The sequence below is a fragment of the Salvelinus alpinus genome, chromosome 29, assembly GCF_045679555.1.
Source record: "Salvelinus alpinus chromosome 29, SLU_Salpinus.1, whole genome shotgun sequence".
NCBI lineage: Eukaryota > Metazoa > Chordata > Actinopteri > Salmoniformes > Salmonidae > Salvelinus > Salvelinus alpinus.
In genome coordinates, this window is record NC_092114.1 from 2385666 (window position 1) to 2402585 (window position 16920).

Here is a 16920-nt window from a genome sequence, read left to right on the forward strand (position 1 = left end):
GCTAACCTAAATGGTTTAAAACAATATATATTACAAGAGGTCGCTAACCTAAATGGTTTAAAACAATATATATTACCAGAGGTCTCTAACCTAAATGGTTTAAAACAATATATATTACCAGAGGTCTCTAACCTAAATGGTTTAAAACAATATATATTACCAGAGGTCTTGTCTCTAACCTAAACGGTTTAAAACAATATATATTACCAGAGATGCCTTTTTTTCTTTCTATACGTATTCACAGCCCGTTTTAAACTAATCCTCCGTGGTAATTATTGGTTTGATAACAAACAATTTTGTTCAGTCATGTTACCTAGCTAGCTAACAACATGGTAACTTTACAGTAGGTTTAGTTCACATCTGATTGGCACATTCTCCTCTTCCTCCTCCTCTCCTCCTAATGTCTGCCTGTGTCCCTGTGCTCTTCTCCTCTCCTCTTCCTCCTCCTCTCCTCCTAATGTGTGCCTGTGTCCTCTCCCTCGTCCTGTATGATTTCAGATCTGCTCGGTGGCAGAGAGGAAGGCAATTGATAAGATGATCGATTCAGGACCCCAGCTGGCCGGATCAATGGAGTACAATGTGGTGCTGAGTGAGTGTTATCTATTCTCTGCTTCGTGTGTGTTCATCCCACCAGGCTGCTAAATGACAGTGTTGTGGGTGGATGGTAATCGTTTGCCATCAGGGTGTCTTTGTTGTTATTGGAAAACAATTTAGTTTGTTTACATGCCTCTCCTGTCATTATGGTCCATTGTGGCTATGACGAGAGAATAACAGATAGGGTTGGAGACAGGGGGAGACGCGGGGGCCGACGGGAGAATGGGCAAGATGGGGAAGATTTGGGAGACTGGGGGAGATGGGAGACTGGGGGCCTGTGGGGGACTGGGGCCGGTGGGGGACTGGGGGCCGGTGGGGGACTGGGGGCCGGTGGGGGACTGGGGGCCGGTGGGGGACTGGGGCCGATGGAGACTGGGGCCGATGGGAGACTGGGGGCCGGTGGGGGACTGGGGCCGGTGGGGGACTGGGGCCGGTGGGGGACTGGGGCCGATGCGGGACTGGGGCCGGTGGAGACTGGGGCCGGTGGGGGACTGGGGGCCGGTGGGGGCCGGTTGGGGACTGGGGGCCGGTGGGGGCCGATGGGAGACTGGGGGCCGGTGGGGGACTGGGGCCGGTGGGGGACTGGGGCCGGTGGAGACTGGGGCCGGTGGGGGACTGGGGCCGGTGGGAGACTGGGGGCCGGTGGGAGACTGGGGGCCGGTGGGAGACTGGGGGCCGGTGGGGGACTGGGGCCGGTGGGGGACTGGGGCCGATGGAGACTGGGGCCGGTTGGAGACTGGGGGCCGGTGGGGGACTGGGGGCCGGTGGGGGACTGGGGCCGGTGGGGGACTGGGGCCGGTGGGGGACTGGGGCCGGTGGGGGACTGGGGGCCGATGGAGACTGGGGGCCGGTGGGGGACTGGGGGCCGGTGGGGGACTGGGGGCCGGTGGGGGACTGGGGGACTGGGGGCCGGTGGGGGACTGGGGGCCGGTGGAGACTGGGGGCCGGTGGGGGACTGGGGGCCGGTGGAGACTGGGGGACTGGGGGCCGATGGAGACTGGGGGCCGGTGGGGGACTGGGGCCGGTGGGGGACTGGGGGCATGTATGCGCTGTTCTTTGTTTATTGTAGACAGGAGAAGATTTAGGGTAGGGGCACATATGATGCTCTGCCGTAACAGGAGAAGATTTAGGGTAGGGGCACATATGATGCTCTGCCATAACAGGAGAAGATTTAGGGTAGGGGCACATATGATGCTCTGCCATAACAGAAGAAGATTTAGGGTAGGGGCACATATGATGCTCTGCCATAACAGGAGAAGATTTAGGGTAGGGGCACATATGATGCTCTGCCATAACAGGAGAAGATTTAGGGTAGGGGCACATATGATGCTCTGCCATAACAGAAGAAGATTTAGGGTAGGGGCACATATGATGCTCTGCCATAACAGGAGAAGATTTAGGGTAGGGGCACATATGATGCTCTGCCATAACAGAAGAAGATTTAGGGTAGGGGCACATATGATGCTCTGCCATAACAGAAGAAGATTTAGGGTAGGGGCACATATGATGCTCTGCCATAACAGGAGAAGATTTAGGGTAGGGGCACATATGATGCTCTGCCATAACAGAAGAAGATTTAGGGTAGGGGCACATATGATGCTCTGCCATAACAGAAGAAGATTTAGGGTAGGGGCACATATGATGCTCTGCCATAACAGAAGAAGATTTAGGGTAGGGGCACATATGATGCTCTGCCATAACAGGAGAAGATTTAGGGTAGGGGCACATATGATGCTCTGCCATAACAGAAGAAGATTTAGGGTAGGGGCACATATGATGCTCTGCCATAACAGAAGAAGATTTAGGGTAGGGGCACATATGATGCTCTGCCATAACTGGAGAAGATTTAGGGTAGGGGCACATAACAGAAGTATAATGACATCTTTAGATCAATACAATCACTATGCGCTTACCTTAGTCCTAATACTATTTGAATTCTGTTTTCATACATGGTAATATATTGATGTTGCTATAGTAATATGCGCTATCTGCACCTGGTTCTTCTCCTTCAGGTCTGTACAACAAGGGATACATCTATCTAGACGTGCCCATCTCTGATGCCAGCTGTATCTCAGGTAGCTACTAACAGAGCTGTTGCCAAGTGCTGCACGGTACACCCAACCTGCCAGATCTTTTCCATATTAAAACAGGAAAAAACGTTTGATGCTAGAATTTGTGTTCCGTTCGGGTACTTCTGTCAAATGGGTCTCACGGATCAAGCCTGTCTATCAGCACAGCCGACCCCGTATTATAGAGCACCCTTCCTGCTCCCCTAACTCACTGCTAGCCCTTATTATAGAGCACCCTGCCTGCTCCCCTAACTCACTGCTAGCCCTTATTATAGAGCACCCTGCCTGCTCCCCTAACTCACTGCCAGCCCTTATTATAGAGCACCCTGCCTGCTCCACTAACTCACTGCTAGCCCTTATTATACAGCACCCTACCTGCTCCCCTAACTCACTGCTAGCCCTTATTATAGAGCACCCTACCTGCTCCCCTAACTCACTGCTAGCCCTTATTATAGAGCACCCTGCCTGCTCCCCTAACTCACTGCTAGTCCTTATTATAGAGCACCCTGCCTGCTCCCCTAACTCACTGCTAGCCCTTATTATAGAGCACCCTGCCTGCTCCCCTAACTCACTGCTAACCCTTATTATAGAGCACCCTACCTGCTCCCCTAACTCACTGCTAGCCCTTATTATAGAGCACCCTGCCTGCTCCCCTAACTCACTGCTAGCCCTTATTATAGAGCACCCTGCCTGCTCCCCTAACTCACTGCTAGCCCTTATTATGGAGCACCCTGCCTGCTCCCCTAACTCACTGCTAACCCTTATTATAGAGCACCCTACCTGCTCCCCTAACTCACTGCTAGCCCTTATTATAGAGCACCCTGCCTGCTCCCCTAACTCACTGCTAGCCCTTATTATAGAGCACCCTGCCTGCTCCCCTAACTCACTGCTAACCCTTATTATAGAGCACCCTACCTGCTCCCCTAACTCACTGCTAGCCCTTATTATAGAGCACCCTGCCTGCTCCCCTAACTCACTGCTAACCCTTATTATAGAGCACCCTACCTGCTCCCCTAACTCACTGCTAGCCCTTATTCTAGAGCACCCTGCCTGCTCCCCTAACTCACTGCTAGCCCTTATTATAGAGCACCCTGCCTGCTCCCCTAACTCACTGCTAGCCCTTATTATAGAGCACCCTGCCTGATCCCCTAACTCACTGCTAGCCCTTATTATAGAGCACCCTGCCTGCTCCCCTAACTCACTGCTAGTGACAGCCCCACAACATTACCATCTATGACTGTCTGAGGGCTGTGAAGAGGCCCCACAACATTACCATATATAACTGTCTGAGGGCTGTGAAGAGGCCCACACCATTACCATCTATAACTGACTGAGGGCTGTGAAGAGGCCCCACACCATTACCATCTATAACTGGCTGAGGGCTGTGAAGAGGCCCCACAACATTACCATCTATAACTGTCTGAGGGCTGTGAAGAGGCCTCACAACATTACCATCTATAACTGACTGAGGGCTGTGAAGAGGCCCCACAACATTACCATCTATAACTGTCTGAGGGCTGTGAAGAGGCCCACACCATTACCATGTATAACTGGCTGAGGGCTGTGAAGAGGCCCCACAACATTACCATCTATAACTGTCTGAGGGCTGTGAAGAGGCCCCACAGCATTACCATCTATAACTGGCTGAGGGCTGTGAAGAGGCCCCACAACATCACCATCTATAACTGGCTGAGGGCTGTGAAGAGGCTCCACAACATTACCATCTATAACTGGCTGAGGGCTGTGAAGTGGCCCCACAGCATTACCATCTATAACTGTCTGAGGGCTGTGAAGATGCCCACAACATTACCATCTATAACTGTCTGAGGGCTGTGAAGAGGCCCCACAACATTACCATCTATAACTGGCGGAGGGCTGTGAAGAGCCCCACAACATTACCATCTATAACTGGCTGAGGGCTGTGAAGAGGCTCCACAACATTACCATCTATAACTGGCTGAGGGCTGTGAAGAGGCCCCACAACATTACCATCTATAACTGGCTGAGGGCTGCGAAGAGGCTCCACAACATTACCATATATAACTGGCTGAGGGCTGTGAAGAGGCCCCACAACATTACCATCTATATCTGGCTGAGGGCTGAGGGCTGTGAAGGGGCCCCACACCATTACCATCTATAACTGCCTGAGGGCTGTGGAGAGGCCCCACAGCATTACCATCTATAACTGGCTGAGGGCTGTGAAGAGGCCCCACAACATTACCATCTATAACTGTCTGAGGGCTGTGAAGAGGCCCCACAACATTACCATCTATAACTGGCGGAGGGCTGTGAAGAGCCCCACAACATTACCATCTATAACTGGCTGAGGGCTGTGAAGAGGGCCCACAACATTACCATCTATAACTGGCTGAGGGCTGTGAAGAGGCTCCACAACATTACCATATCTAACTGGCGGAGGGCTGTGAAGAGGCCCCACAACATTACCATCTATATCTGGCTGAGGGCTGAGGGCTGTGAAGAGGCCCCACACCATTACCATCTATAACTGGCTGAGGCCCCACAACATTACCATCTATAACTGGCTGAGGGCTGTGAAGAGGTCCACAACATTACCATCTATAACTGGCTGAGGGCTGTGAAGAGGCCCACAACATTACCATCTATAACTGTATGAGGGCTGTGAAGAGGCTCCACAACATTACCATCTATAACTGGCTGAGGGATGTGAAGAGGCCCACAACATTACCATCTATAACTGGCTGAGGGCTGTGAAGAGGCTCCACAACAAATACCATCTATAACTGGCTGAGGGCTGTGAAGAGGCCCCACAACATTACCATCTATAACTGTCTGAGGGCTGTGAAGAGGCCCCACAACATTACCATCTATAACTGTCTGAGGGCTGTGAAGAGGCCCCACAACATTACCATCTAAAGCTGTCTGAGGGCTGTGAAGAGGCCCCACAACATTACCATCTATAACTGTCTGAGGGCTGTGAAGAGGCCCCACAACATTACCATCTATAACTGTCTGAGGGATGTGAAGAGGCCCCAAAACATTACCATCTATAACTGGCTGAGGGCTGTGAAGATGCCCACAACATTACCATCTATAACTGGCTGAGGGCTGTGAAGATGCCCACAACATTACCATCTATATCTGGCTGAGGGCTGTGAAGAGGCCCACAACATTACCATCTATATCTGGCTGAGGGCTGTGAAGAGGGCCCACAACATTACCATCTATAACTGTCTGAGGGCTGTGCAGAGGCCCCACAACATTACCATCTATAACTGGCTGAGGGCTGTGAAGCGGCCCCACAACATTACCATCTATAACTGACTGAGGGCTGTGAAGATGCCCCACAACATTACCATCTATCTCTGTCTGAGGGCTGAGGGCTGTGAAGAGGCCCACAACATTACCATCTATATCTGTCTGAGCGCTGTGAAGAGGCCCACAACATTACCATCTATAACTGGCTGAGGGCTGTGAAGAGGCTCCACAACATTACCATCTATAACTGGCTGAGGGCTGTGAAGAGGCCCACAACATTACCATCTATAACTGGCTGAGGGCTGTGAAGAGGCCCACAACATTACCATCTATAACTGGCTGAGGGCTGTGAAGAGGCCCCACAACATTACCATCTATAACTGGCTGAGGGATGTGAAGAGGCCACACAACATTACCATCTATAACTGGCTGAGGGCTGTGAAGATGCCCACAACATTACCATCTATAACTGGCTGAGGGCTGTGAAGAGGCCCCACAACATTACCATCTATAACTGGCGGAGGGCTGTGAAGAGGCCCACAACATTACCATCTATAACTGTCTGAGGGCTGTGAAGAGGGTCCACAACATTACCATATATAACTGGCTGAGGGCTGTGAAGAGGGTCCACAACATTACCATATATAACTGGCTGAGGGCTGTGAAGAGGCCCCACAACATTACCATCTATAACTGGCTGAGGCCCCACAACATTACCATCTATAACTGGCTGAGGGCTGTGAAGAGGCCCACACCATTACCATCTATAACTGGCTGAGGGCTGTGAAGAGGCCCCACAACATTACCATCTATAACTGGCTGAGGCCCCACAACATTACCATCTATAACTGGCTGAGGGCTGTGAAGAGGCCCCACAACATTACCATCTATAACTGGCTGAGGCCCCACAACATTACCATCTATAACTGGCTGAGGGCTGTGAAGAGGCCCACACCATTACCATCTATAACTGTCTGCGGGCTGTGAAGAGGCCCCACAACATTACCATCTATAACTGGCTGCGGGCTGAGGGATGTGAAGAGGCCCCACAACATTACCATCTATAACTGTCTGAGGGATGTGAAGAGGCCCCACAACATTACCATCTATAACTGGCTGAGGGCTGTGAAGAGGCCCCACAACATTACCAGCTATAACTGGCTGAGGGCTGTGAAGAGGCCCCACAACATTACCATCTATAACTGGCTGAGGGCTGTGAAGAGGCCCACAACATTACCATCTGTAACTGGCTGAGGGCTGTGAAGATGCCCACAACATTACCATCTATAACTGTCTGAGGGCTGTGAAGAGGCCCACAACATTACCATCTATAACTGTCTGAGGGCTGTGAAGAGGCCCCACAACATTACCATCTATAACTGGCTGAGGGCTGTGAAGAGGCCCACAACATTACCATCTGTAACTGGCTGAGGGCTGTGAAGATGCCCACAACATTACCATCTATAACTGTCTGAGGGCTGTGAAGAGGCCCACAACATTACCATCTATAACTGTCTGAGGGCTGTGAAGAGGCCCCACAACATTACCATCTATAACTGGCTGAGGGCTGTGAAGAGGCCCACAACATTACCATCTGTAACTGGCTGAGGGCTGTGAAGATGCCCACAACATTACCATCTATAACTGTCTGAGGGCTGTGAAGAGGCCCACAACATTACCATCTATAACTGTCTGAGGGCTGTGAAGAGGCCCCACAACATTACCATCTATAACTGGCTGAGGGCTGTGAAGAGGCCCACAACATTACCATCTGTAACTGGCTGAGGGCTGTGAAGATGCCCACAACATTACCATCTATAACTGTCTGAGGGCTGTGAAGAGGCCCACAACATTACCATCTATAACTGTCTGAGGGCTGTGAAGAGGCCCCACAACATTACCATCTATAACTGGCTGAGGGCTGTGAAGAGGCCCACAACATTACCATCTGTAACTGGCTGAGGGCTGTGAAGATGCCCACAACATTACCATCTATAACTGTCTGAGGGCTGTGAAGAGGCCCACAACATTACCATCTATAACTGTCTGAGGGCTGTGAAGAGGCCCCACAACATTACCATCTATAACTGGTTGAGGCCCCACAACATTACCATCTATAACTGGCTGAGGGCTGTGAAGATGCCCCACAACATTACCATCTATAACTGGCTGAGGGCTGTGAAGATGCCCACAACATTACCATCTATAACTGGCTGAGGGCTGTGAAGATGCCCCACAACATTACCATCTATAACTGGCTGAGGGCTGTGAAGATGCCCACAACATTACCATCTATAACTGTCTGAGGGCTGTGAAGATGCCCACAACATTACCATCTATAACTGTCTGAGGGCTGTGAAGAGGCCCACAACATTACCATCTATAACTGTCTGAGGGCTGTGAAGAGGCCCCACAACATTACCATCTATAACTGGCTGAGGGCTGTGAAGAGGCCCACAACATTACCATCTGTAACTGGCTGAGGGCTGTGAAGATGCCCACAACATTACCATCTATAACTGTCTGAGGGCTGTGAAGATGCCCACAACATTACCATCTATAACTGTCTGAGGGCTGTGAAGAGGCCCACAACATTACCATCTATAACTGTCTGAGGGCTGTGAAGAGGCCCCACAACATTACCATCTATAACTGGCTGAGGGCTGTGAAGAGGCCCACAACATTACCATCTGTAACTGGCTGAGGGCTGTGAAGATGCCCACAACATTACCATCTATAACTGTCTGAGGGCTGTGAAGAGGCCCACAACATTACCATCTATAACTGTCTGAGGGCTGTGAAGAGGCCCCACAACATTACCATCTATAACTGGTTGAGGCCCCACAACATTACCATCTATAACTGGCTGAGGGCTGTGAAGATGCCCCACAACATTACCATCTATAACTGGCTGAGGGCTGTGAAGATGCCCCACAACATTACCATATATAACTGGCTGAGGGCTGTGAAGAGGCCCACAACATTACCATCTATTACTGTCTGAGGGCTGTGAAGAGGGCCCACAACATTACCATCTATTACTGTCTGAGGGCTGTGAAGAGGGCCCACAACATTACCATCTATAACTGGCTGAGGGCTGTGAAGAGGCCCCACAACATTACCATCTATAACTGTCTGAGGGCTGTGAAGAGGCCCAACAACATTACCATCTATAACTGTCTGAGGGCTGTGAAGAGGCCCCACAACATTACCATCTATAACTGGCTGAGGGCTGTGAAGAGGCCCCACAACATTACCATCTATAACTGGCTGAGGGCTGTGAAGAGGCCCCACAACATTACCATCTATAACTGGCTGAGGGCTGTGAAGAGGCCCACAACATTGATACCAGTTTAACCAATTCGGAAGTTTACATACACTTCGGTTGGAGTCATTAAAACTCGTTTTTCAACCACTCCACAAATGTCTCGTTAACAAACTATAGTTTTGGCAAGTCGGTTAGGACAGCTACTTTGTGCACGACACAAGTCATTTTTCCACCAATTGTTTACAGATAGATTACTTCACGTATAATTCACTGTATCACAATTCCAGAGGATCAGAAGTTTACATACACTAAGTTGACTGTGCCTTTAAACAGCTTGGAAAATTCCAGAAAATGATGTCATGGATTTAGAAGCTTCTGGTAGGCTAATTGACATCATTTGAGTCAATTGGAGTTGTAACTGTGGATTTATTTCAAGGCCTATTTTCAAACTCAGTGCCTCTTTGCTTGACATCATGGGAAAATCAAAAGAAATCAGCCAAGACCTCAGAAGAAAATGTGTAGACCACAAGTCTGGTTCATCCTTGGGATCAATTTCCAAAAGCCTGAAGGTACGACGTTCATCTGTACAAACAATAGTACGCAAGAATAAATACCATGGGACCACGCAGCCGTCATACCGCTTAGGAAGGAGACGCGTTCTGTCTCCTAGAGATGAACGTACTTTGGTGCGAAAAGTGCAAATCAATCCCGGAACAACAGCAAGGGACCTTGTGAAGATGCTGGAGGAAACAGGTACAAAAGTATCTATATCCACAGTAAAACGAGTCCTATATCGACATAACCTGAAAGGCCGCTCAGCAAGGAAGAAGCCACTGCTTCAAAACCGCCATAAAAAAGCCAGACTACGGTTTGCAACTGCACATGGGGACAAAGATCGTACTTTTTGAAGAAATGTCTTCTGGTCTGATGAAACAAAAATAGAACTGTTTGACCATAATGACCATCGTTATGTTTGGAGGAAGATGGGGGACGCTTGCAAGCCAAATAACACCATCCCAACCGTGAAGCACGGGGGTGGCAGCATCATGTTGTGGGGGTGCTTTGCTGCAGGAGGGACTGGTGCACTTCACAAAATAGATGGCATCATGAGGCAGGAAAAAATGTGGATATATTGAAGCAGCATCTCAAAACATCAGTCAGGAAGTTAAAGCCTGGTTGCAAATGGGTCTTCCAAATGGACAATGACCACAAGCATACTTCCAAAGTTGTGGCAAAATGGCTTAAGGACAACAAAGTCAAGGTATTGGAGTGGCCATCACAAAGCCCTGACCTCAATCCTATAGAACATTTGTGGGCAGAACTGAAAAAGCATGTGCGAGCAAGAAGGCCTACAAACCTGACTCAGTTACACCAGCTCTGTCAGGAGGAATGGGCCAAAATTCACCCAACTTATTGTGGGAAGCTTGTGGAAGGCTACCTGAAATGTTTGACCCAAGTTAAACAATTTAAAGGCAATGTTACCAAATACTAATTGAGTGTATGAGAACTTCTGACCCACCGGGAATGTGATGAAAGAAATCAAAGCCGAAATAGGTAATTCACTCTACCATTATTCTGACATTTCACATTCTTAAAATAAAGTGGTGATCCTAACTGACCTAAAACAGGGAATTTTTACTAGGATTAAATGTCAGGAATTGTGAAAAACTGAGTTTAAATGTATTTGGCTAAGGTGTATGTAAGCTTCCGACTACAACTGTATTATGCAGTATATTATCTATTCATTCATATTATGTATTTTCTCCCAGTGCCCCCTCTGGAAGGCTTCGTGATGAACAGGGTCCAGGGAGACTACTTTGAAACCCTTTTGTACAAAATATTTGTGTCCATCGATGAGCAGACTAACGTGTCAGAGGTAGGTGAAATAATATTTAATCTTGGCCTCGTTGGACCATCCTGGTGTTGAGATCACATTCTGTTTCATACAGTAGGAGTTTGCAGGATGCTCAAACGAGGCTAATTCAAATCTAACCATAATACTCTATTGAACCGTGTTTATTGGTGTTTGGTTCTTATTGACTTTATTAAAGTGATTTCAGTGCCATTTAGTCTTGATCCTCTTCCTCTGGTGGTTCTGTTCCAGCTGGCTAATGTTCTGGAGATTGACTTGGGCCTGGTGAAGGTATGTACTTATATATATAAATATATCACATACAATGTTCTATTGTCCTTGGTTACTTATAGAAGTCTGGATATTATTGGGGCCCATCTGAATGTTATATTGTCCTTGGTTACTGGATGGTCCTGTCAGCACCTTGCTGTAGTTATGATGGGTTTATTAATGGATGGTCCTGTCAGCACCTTGCTGTAGTTCTGATGGGTTTATTAGTGGATGGTCCTGTCAGCACCTTGCTGTAGTTCTGATGGGTTTATTAATGGATGGTCCTGTCAGCACCTTGCTGTAGTTCTGATGGGTTTATTAATGGATGGTCCTGTCAGCACCTTGCTGTAGTTATGATGGGTTTATTAATGGATGGTCCTGTCAGCACCTTGCTGTAGTTATGATGGGTTTATTAGTGGATGGTCCTGTCAGCACCTTGCTGTAGTTCTGATGGGTTTATTAATGGATGGTCCTGTCAGCACCTTGCTGTAGTTCTGATGGGTTTATTAATGGATGGTCCTGTCAGCACCTTGCTGTAGTTATGATGGGTTTATTAATGGATGGTCCTGTCAGCACCTTGCTGTAGTTATGATGGGTTTATTAGTGGATGGTCCTGTCAGCACCTTGCTGTAGTTCTGATGGGTTTATTAATGGATGGTCCTGTCAGCACCTTGCTGTAGTTCTGATGGGTTTATTAATGGATGGTCCTGTCAGCACCTTGCTGTAGTTATGATGGGTTTATTAATGGATGGTCCTGTCAGCACCTTGCTGTAGTTATGATGGGTTTATTAATGGATGGTCCTGTCAGCACCTTGCTGTAGTTATGATGGGTTTATTAATGGATGGTCCTGTCAGCACCTTGCTGTAGTTCTGATGGGTTTATTAATGGATGGTCCTGTCAGCACCTTACTGTAGTTCTGATGGGTTTATTAATGGATGGTCCTGTCAGCACCTTGCTGTAGTTATGATGGGTTTATTAATGGATGGTCCTGTCAGCACCTTGCTGTAGTTATGATGGGTTTATTAATGGATGGTCCTGTCAGCACCTTGCTGTAGTTCTGATGGGTTTATTAATGGATGGTCCTGTCAGCACCTTGCTGTAGTTATGATGGGTTTATTAATGGATGGTCCATTGAATGGGTGCACCTGGTGCTGCTGGACACTGCTAGATGGGAACAGAGCTGTGCTCACACTGAAGGGGAAATCAGCCACCCCTACATCCCAGATGGCATCCTAAAATGTCCTATCAGGAAAGGGACACACAACATATTCTTCAGGACAGACATTTAGTTTACTCAAGATGAACTAAGAAATAGGTAGAGATGTTGCTTTGGTAACAACCCCATTGAAGACTGAGTTCATCATAAGTCATTATGTTTTCTGTTGAAAGGATAATGTCCCTGTTCTATATCGAAGATTATTATAGTAATTTGTAGTCATAATATATGTAATATATATATATATATATAAGAATATCAGCAGATTTGAAAGTTTAATGTTTTAACTTTCAATGTTTTATTTTGACACATCATTGCTGACATTTTGGTTATTGTTGTGCACGACACACACACACACACCCGACACACACACACGACACACACACACGACACACACACACGACACACACACACGACACACACACACACCCTAGGGTTTAATATTTTCCCAAAATTCTACAAATGTTCCTTCCTAATATCCTAGGGCTGCTCTTTTTCTCTTGTTCTCTCTCTTTAACCCAGAGCAGTTCTCCCTCAATCTCTCTCTCTCTTTAACCCAGAGCAGTTCTCCCTCATTCTCTCTTTCTCAATCTGTCTCAATCTCTCTCTCTCTTTAACCCAGAGTAGTTCTCCCTCAATCTCTCTCTCTTTAACCCAGAGTAGTTCTCCCTCAATCTCTCTCTCTTTAACCCAGAGCAGTTCTCCCTCAATCTCTCTTTCATTCTCTCTCTCTTTCTCCTAGAGCAAACCTCCTTCAATCGAATGGTCTCCTGGGTGAAACTTTCAAACATTTCCCCCATTTCATATTCCCCACTTGTCATTTTAACATTGAAGGATGTGGTACAAGATGTTTTCTGTTCTAACCTACCGGCAAACATTTCTTGACTGTAGAATACATTAAAACATTGAGATTTTTGGTGTCTGAGAGAATTTCCTTTGGCAATTTAACTGTAAGTTGTTAATAAGAGCAGGAAACTTTCTCCACAACGTATTCTGTTCTGTTCTGTGTAATCATAATGATGCAGGGTGTTTCAGAATAAATTCCTGCAGGGCTTGATAATGATTAGTATAATTGGTGAGAAGGTAGTCTGACTGACCGGTTGTCTTCGGTGCACAATGAGAGGTCAGCGGAGGGAGCAGGACAAAGCAGCAACTCACGGACAATAACTTGGCTGACACCATTCTGTTTGACCCTCATGGCATACCATTGATTAGGAACAGGCTGCTTCTGGCTGTACACTGTTATTTTAATAGTCCTCCTCTCTCTCTCCCCTCCCCCCTCCTCTCTCTCTCTCTCTCTCCCCTCCCCCCTCCTCTTCTCTCTCTCTCTCCCCTCCCCCCTCCTCTTCTCTCTCTCTCTCCCCTCCCCTCTCCTCTTCTCTCCCCCCTCCCTCCCTCTCTCCCCCTCCCCTCCCTCTCTCTCCCCTCTCCCTCCCTCCCCCCCTCCCCCCTCTCTCCCCCCTCCCTCCCTCTCTCAGAATGCTGTGTCTATGTACTGTCGCCTGGGTTTTGCCCTGAAGAAAGGAAGCTCGTTCAGCTCAGAGCAGCTCCACCCCTCGTGGAAGACTGCTCCCTCTGTCAACAGACTGAAGTAGGTCTTCAATACCACTTCAAGCCTATGAAAGCCTGTTGTGGCAGCCAAATCCACAAACATACACTATAGGGCTCCCTCTCGGAGCCTCTTTTAAAGACTCTTGGGACATGTAACACAGCACCAACCCCCAAGGGGATGTCTATACTCTGAATACAATAGCAGATGTAAATCACATCCACACTATTAGACACAAGCCCCTAACACACACAGACCCAGTGTCTTGTATGTTCCCCACCCCGTGTCCCAGGAGCACTGTGGACCCCAAACAGATGCTGCTGTCGTGGGAACAGGGGAGTCCTGTGATGGAGGCTGGATCCTCTGCTACAGACACCACCAGCCTGGAAGACCAAGGTGAGAATCTCCACTGTTACCCCCCCCCCCCCCCCCCCCCCAGAACACACCACAAGCAGACCTGGGTTCTGGCTCAGGCTGCCCAAAGTAACCCCTGAGTAGGGCAGCTCTAGCCTGATCCCAGGTCTGTTTGTGCCGTCTCAAAACAATCCAATCCACAGCATCATGGGATTATGAGTTCTTCTCTCCCTGTGTGTTAGACAACACCAGTGTGAGCAGCCTGAGTAACCCTGGTCCTGCTGCCCCGCCCACCAAGAGGATCGCCTTCCTGTTTGACTCCACCCTCACCGCCTTCCTAATGATGGGGAACCTCTCTCCGGTACGTACCCTAACCTCTGACCCCTGACCCTCACTGCCTTCCTCATGATGGGGAACCTCTCTCCGGTACGTACCCTAACCTCTGACCCCTGACCCCTAACCCTCACCGCCTTCCTAATGATGGGGAACCTCTCTCCGGTACGTACCCTAACCTCTGACCCCTGACCCCTAACCCTCACCGCCTTCCTAATGATGGGGAACCTCTCTCCGGTACGTACCCTAACCCCTGACCTCTGACCCCTAACCCTCACCGCCTTCCTAATGATGGGGAACCTCTCTCCGGTACGTACCCTAACCCCTGACCTCTGACCCCTAACCCTCACCGCCTTCCTAATGATGGGGAACCTCTCTCCGGTACGTACCCTAACCCCTGACCTCTGACCCCTAACCCTCACCGCCTTCCTCATGATGGGGAACCTCTCTCCGGTACGTACCCTAACCTCTGACCCCTGACCCCTAACCCTCACCGCCTTCCTAATGATGGGGAACCTCTCTCCGGTACGTACCCTAACCCCTGACCTCTGACCCCTAACCCTCACCGCCTTCCTAATGATGGGGAACCTCTCTCCGGTACGTACCCTAACCTCTGACCCCTGACCCTCAACCCTCACCGCCTTCCTCATGATGGGGAACCTCTCTCCGGTACGTACCCTAACCTCTGACCCCTGACCCCTAACCCTCACCGCCTTCCTAATGATGGGGAACCTCTCTCCGGTACGTACCCTAACCTCTGACCCCTGACCCCTAACCCTCACCGCCTTCCTAATGATGGGGAACCTCTCTCCGGTACGTACCCTAACCCCTGACCTCTGACCCCTAACCCTCACTGCCCTCCTCATGATGGGGAATCTCTCTCCGGTACGTACCCTAACCCCTGACCTCTGACCCCTAACCCTCACCGCCTTCCTCATGATGGGGAACCTCTCTCCGGTACGTACCCTAACCTCTGACCCCTGACCCCTAACCCTCACCGCCTTCCTAATGATGGGGAACCTCTCTCCGGTACGTACCCTAACCCCTGACCTCTGACCCCTAACCCTCACTGCCCTCCTCATGATGGGGAATCTCTCTCCGGTACGTACCCTAACCCCTGACCTCTGACCCCTAACCCTCACTGCCCTCCTCATGATGGGGAATCTCTCTCCGGTACGTACCCTAACCCCTGACCTCTGACCCCTAACCCTCACCGCCTTCCTAATGATGGGGAACCTCTCTCCGGTACGTACCCTAACCTCTGACCCCTGACCCCTAACCCTCACCGCCTTCCTAATGATGGGGAACCTCTCTCCGGTACGTACCCTAACCCCTGACCTCTGACCCCTAACCCTCACCGCCTTCCTAATGATGGGGAACCTCTCTCCGGTACGTACCCTAACCCCTGACCTCTGACCCCTAACCCTCACCGCCTTCCTAATGATGGGGAACCTCTCTCCGGTACGTACCCTAACCCCTGACCTCTGACCCCTAACCCTCACCGCCTTCCTAATGATGGGGAACCTCTCTCCGGTACGTACCCTAACCTCTGACCCCTGACCCCTAACCCTCACCGCCTTCCTAATGATGGGGAACCTCTCTCCGGTACGTACCCTAACCTCTGACCCCTGACCCCTAACCCTCACCGCCTTCCTCATGATGGGGAACCTCTCTCCGGTACGTACCCTAACCCCTGACCTCTGACCCCTAACCCTCACCACCTTCCTCATGATGGGGAACCTCTCTCCGGTACGTACCCTAACCCCTGACCTCTGACCCCTAACCCTCACCACCTTCCTCATGATGGGGAACCTCTCTCCGGTACGTACCCTAACCTCTGACCCCTGACCCCTAACCCTCACCGCCTTCCTCATGATGGGGAACCTCTCTCCGGTACGTACCCTAACCTCTGACCCCTGACCCCTAACCCTCACCGCCTTCCTAATGATGGGGAACCTCTCTCCGGTACGTACCCTAACCTCTGACCCCTGACCCTCACCACCTTCCTCATGATGGGGAACCTCTCTCCGGTACGTACCCTAACCTCTGACCCCTAACCCTCACTGCCTTCCTCATGATGGGGAACCTCTCTCCGGTACGTACCCTAACCTCTGACCCCTAACCCTCACTGCCTTCCTCATGATGGGGAACCTCTCTCCGGTACGTACCCTAACCTC

General features: G+C 49.7%; 1 protein-coding gene across 3 annotated transcripts in view; it reads left to right on the forward strand.

Annotated features, from left to right (window-relative positions):
- The window catches only part of fam91a1 (family with sequence similarity 91 member A1), a 144878-nt gene that overhangs the window by 54475 nt on the left and 73483 nt on the right, over positions 1-16920 (forward strand). For 2 of the 3 annotated variants that reach the window (XM_071375273.1, XM_071375274.1), the window contains 7 exons: positions 499-589; positions 2607-2669; positions 10938-11044; positions 11273-11311; positions 13986-14098; positions 14349-14452; positions 14653-14771. In XM_071375273.1, coding sequence (XP_071231374.1) covers positions 499-589; positions 2607-2669; positions 10938-11044; positions 11273-11311; positions 13986-14098; positions 14349-14452; positions 14653-14771 — 636 coding nt within the window. Of the gene's footprint in view, positions 1-498; positions 590-2606; positions 2670-9915; positions 10723-10937; positions 11045-11272; positions 11312-13985; positions 14099-14348; positions 14453-14652; positions 14772-16920 lie in introns of those variants that run through there. The other variant, XM_071375275.1, reaches the window with a different exon arrangement.